The sequence below is a fragment of the Halyomorpha halys genome, unplaced genomic scaffold, assembly GCF_000696795.3.
Source record: "Halyomorpha halys isolate HHAL.00 unplaced genomic scaffold, Hhal_1.1 Scaffold9829.1, whole genome shotgun sequence".
NCBI classification, from domain to species: domain Eukaryota; kingdom Metazoa; phylum Arthropoda; class Insecta; order Hemiptera; family Pentatomidae; genus Halyomorpha; species Halyomorpha halys.
This window is the reverse complement of record NW_027108324.1, coordinates 1-4164: the sequence shown is the minus strand read 5'-3', so window position 1 is coordinate 4164 and position 4164 is coordinate 1. Positions and strand designations below refer to the sequence as shown.

Genomic DNA, 4164 nt, shown 5'->3' with positions numbered 1-4164 from the left:
AGTTGGTTGGTCTACAATTCCTATCCAATGGAGGTGGTTTTGGCAAACATGCCCTGTTTATTTAAAAAAAAACTATGACAACCATTCTTTTCAATTGAAAAATAATTATCGATTTTCACTTTCATACAACTTCTTCTAAACCTTTTATCATATACCTAAATCGAAACAGTGTCAACATTAACTTATTGACTTAGGAATCAATATCTAATGTAGGTGTATGACATATTGATAACAGTGAGTAGTTGATCCAAGCTACATCATTTGGATACTTTAATTATAGAATTAAATTAAATATTTCCATTTTTTCGTTCATCGACATGTGATATTATAAAATGAATATGCATTAACTAAATAAGGCATCGAAATAATCATAAAATTAAAGCTTCTTGATACACACCTGGTAACTAATGTTTCACAAGTTGACCAGTGTTGTTAAGGTTGTACTAATTTCAATGGTGTAACTTAATAAATATTTCAAAACAAAGCTCTTACTTAGAATCATATTAATTTATAATGAAATGGAAGGTAGAATATATCACAAATTAATTTTCAAACGTAAAAGAATATTAAGAAAAAAATAGTATAAAAACTTAATTTTATTTAGATCATATACAAATTTACTAGAAGCAATTTAACTAATGTCATAATAAATTCTAATTTTTTTTGTTAACTAATAGATACATTGCAACCTATCATTTCATTGCTAAATAAAAATAAATAGATTAAGATGTAACTTTTTCTGAAAACTAAATCTAAAGTTTTGAAAATTTATCCATGTTATCATGTTATCCATATCTAAACTTACTAAAAACATCATTATGAGAAGTAATAATACAAGAATTAAGTTTTTCTGATGGAGGGGAATAAAAACACTTCAAAGGACTGTATTCAAAACCTTCGTCAATGCCACATTAAATGCAAGAAGAAGAAATAACTGTTAATAATCATTTAATTATTCAGCTTTAATTATATTCTTAATTTGTTTCATACTGCTTATTATCAATTGTAACAATTTGGTGATATCATTATCTGTTGACTAATAATCATTATTATTTTTAACTTATAAATCCTAACAGATTGAAATCAAAAACAATCTAACTAAAATCTGGATGGGAACAAACACTAACCAATATGCAACTGTTTATAAATAATCAAGGCATTCACAATCACAAACCTTAAAATCTATATATCCCATCATGAGGTTTTGGGTTCAAATCTTGTTAAAGAAATACTGATTCAAGAAAGTGATTTGGTCAGGTTTATGCTCAACCAGTGGTTTTTCTTCCATTCAAGAGTACCCAGTAAACAGAGGATGTGTACCCCAGGTTCATTATCCCAAATCCAGTTTAAATCACAAACACCAAGCAAAAATAAAATATATAGATCGACCTGAAATACAGTGGGTCAAGATCTGGTACCAATTTCTAATTTATCAAAAATAAATCCATTCATATCAGGTTTTCAATCTTTCTCCTCATATTTTCAGACTTAAATGGTCTAACATAAGGAGAGAAAAAAAATAATACTAAAGGGGCTCGGTATAGCTTGTAAAAGTGAGCAATGTAATGATTCACTGAAAACATCTTTAGGAAAAAATGCTGAACCCAATTAGTAACAGATAACAGGTATAGTAAGCCATTGGAAGAAACTAGTACTTCAAATATGATGTATTTAACAAATCAACATTACCTGAAGAAATAAACCTTTAAGGCACTTCCATCTTCAGGAAAAGGAATAACAAAATTAAGTTCTACACTAGTTGCAGCAGAAGGTTCTAGGACTGTTAAACTACAAAAGAGAGAAATGAAACAGTTGTCCTCTGTCAGTTGTACTAATAACAAAGATCAAAACAATATAAACTGTTTAAACCTAATATTATGTTTAATAAACTTTAACCATTTTCTCATAAAAAGGATCAAACCAAAAAAACTATAAAATTAATAAAATTTATACCATAGAGGCCGGTAAGCCCTTGACCAATTAAGAGGGAAAACATTTTATCCATAATCACACAATAATATTTCAAAAAATCACTAATTAATTAGAGTTAAATTAAAAATTTAAAAGAATCTTACCAGGAAAAAATATATTCTTAAATGACAACCAAAACAAACTATAGTTTACAACACTTTATGCGTCTACACCATGGCAGCCATTGAATAATAATGCCTTTTAAATTGCTTTCAGACAGTTCTTGCAGCTGGTAATAATTAATTGAGGGCAGTACAATTTGGTAAAATTAATTTTCTAAGAACAATCAGACTCAATTTTCAGGTTTCAAATAATGTTTATTACTGAATTTTAATTTCAAGTTCAGTCAGTTGAAGGTTATGCTACAATTCACAGGTATTGTTTGTTTACATTTTTTATGTTATGTCAATCAAGTTTGTGAATGATACATTTTACCTCTAAATTGTTTCACAGTTCGTAATTGTCTGCTACAATAAACATTAACGATATGTTGGACCAACAGAAATCATTTACTCTCAAAGGTAACATAGAGTTTAACGATCGCCAAAAGTCTATTTTTGACGTTTTGGACAAACTAACCCCTGCAAAGACTATGGTAAGATATTCTGAGGATGAATTTAAGAAGTCTGAATCCAAAACAGTTGTTGATGCCAACAAAAAAGACTTAAAACAGTTCAGGGGACAAGAAAGTATTTTCAAGAAACCAGAAATGCCCAAAAAAAGGTCTTTAAAAATTGCCATTCCTGATTTTGTTAGAAATCCCCATAAATGGAAAAAATATAAGATGGGTGGTGATGTTATGACTGATAAATCAAATACTGCAGCTGCTATGTCTTTCTTAAAGGAAATGAAGGAAAGAAGGGAACCTATGGATATTGAAAAAGGTGATATGAAAGGCCCAATTTTATTTAACAGACATATCAAAGCAGATGGTGAGAAATTAGCCACAGAAGATAAAGAAACTTCTACATTTGTTAATGGCAAAAGAGTTATGCCTGAATATGTGGTTGGTCAGAAAATTAAGAAAACAGTAACTTTTAAAACTGTGTTGCAGTCTGAATTTCCTGCTTCTACTGTGAAACTGGGACATTTGTTTAATGATGATGATGAAGAAGCATAAACATTTTTGTCTTGATATTTGTGTAAATATTTGTAACGTAAGAAGTACATGTAATATAATTTTATTTGTTATACATTAATTGTTAAATAAATCTTAGTTGTCATTTTAAATTAAATGGGCTCTCTATTGATTATTGAATTATGAAACCAACTAATAATTATTCTTTATTATGTGAACCCCTTAATTCACATTGTTCTGAATATTGTATGATATTGCTCTCTTTTGAGATCATCTAAATAGAACTTTTAGTAAGACCAACAACAGGTAATTACTCTTTTTTTACTTAATCTATATCAATTTTGATATACTTATCTGTAAGTATTTATAATTTTTTTTCTTAAAATGGCAAGCAATAATAATAATATATTTATATTTGTTATTTAATTTGTATAGATCAATAATAATACATCTGTTAAATCAGGGATAGTGCTTAAATTTCATGCTTTTAAATTGCTTCTATATCAATGGTTGTGCAACAAGGTAATTTAGTTAGGATCACACTAAGGTTGGATATGCCACAGAGGGTTTCTGAACCCTAGGATCAATCTACAGCTGCTCTAACCAGAGTTGGGCAAAAATTATCCGATTGAAAACTAAATTTTCATTTTCAAAAAAATATTCATTCACGACTAATTTAAAAATGGGAAAATAATATTGTTTTTAGTCTCTTAAAATGACTAATAAATAAATATTTAGGTTTTATTCATGATTAATATTTTAATTTTAGTCGTAAACAATTACTATTGAAAATAAAATTTACTCGTTGATGTGTCTTTAATTGATTTTAGTTTTACATGTGAATGATTTAGTAACTGAACTGCAAAATAGAGCAGAACTCCTGAATGAACAACCATCAATCACTAGAAAGAGAACAGTAATTTATTTTGCAATAAACATTTCTAAATCTTGGAAGATTATTGATTGACCGTGTGTAAAGATGAAAGGAATATGGTCCGGGTGCGGTCAAAAAAACTCAAATAGTAGAATTATACTATTTTATTGAGCCAACGTTTTGCCCCACGTTGCAGGGCTTCGTCAGGGCTAAAAAAGATACAAACACATAGTTAAAAAAG

The 4164-nt window shown here is 28.5% G+C and overlaps 1 protein-coding gene across 1 annotated transcript; it reads left to right on the top strand.

Annotated features, from left to right (window-relative positions):
• Positions 1 to 2203: 2203 nt before the first annotated feature.
• On the top strand, positions 2204 to 3206 carry LOC106692182 (uncharacterized). The gene is made up of 2 exons (XM_014438087.3): positions 2204 to 2346; positions 2425 to 3206. The coding sequence occupies exon 2, from the start codon at positions 2459 to 2461 to the stop codon at positions 3089 to 3091; it is 633 nt and encodes a 210-aa protein (XP_014293573.1). The 5' UTR covers positions 2204 to 2346; positions 2425 to 2458; the 3' UTR covers positions 3092 to 3206.
• The last annotated feature ends 958 nt before the right edge of the window (positions 3207 to 4164 follow it).

What these genes read in the sequence shown, in the direction of transcription:
- LOC106692182 (XM_014438087.3), top strand. Translation starts at nt 2,459, where the DNA reads ATGTTGGACCAACAGAAATCATTTACTCTCAAAGGTAACATAGAGTTT.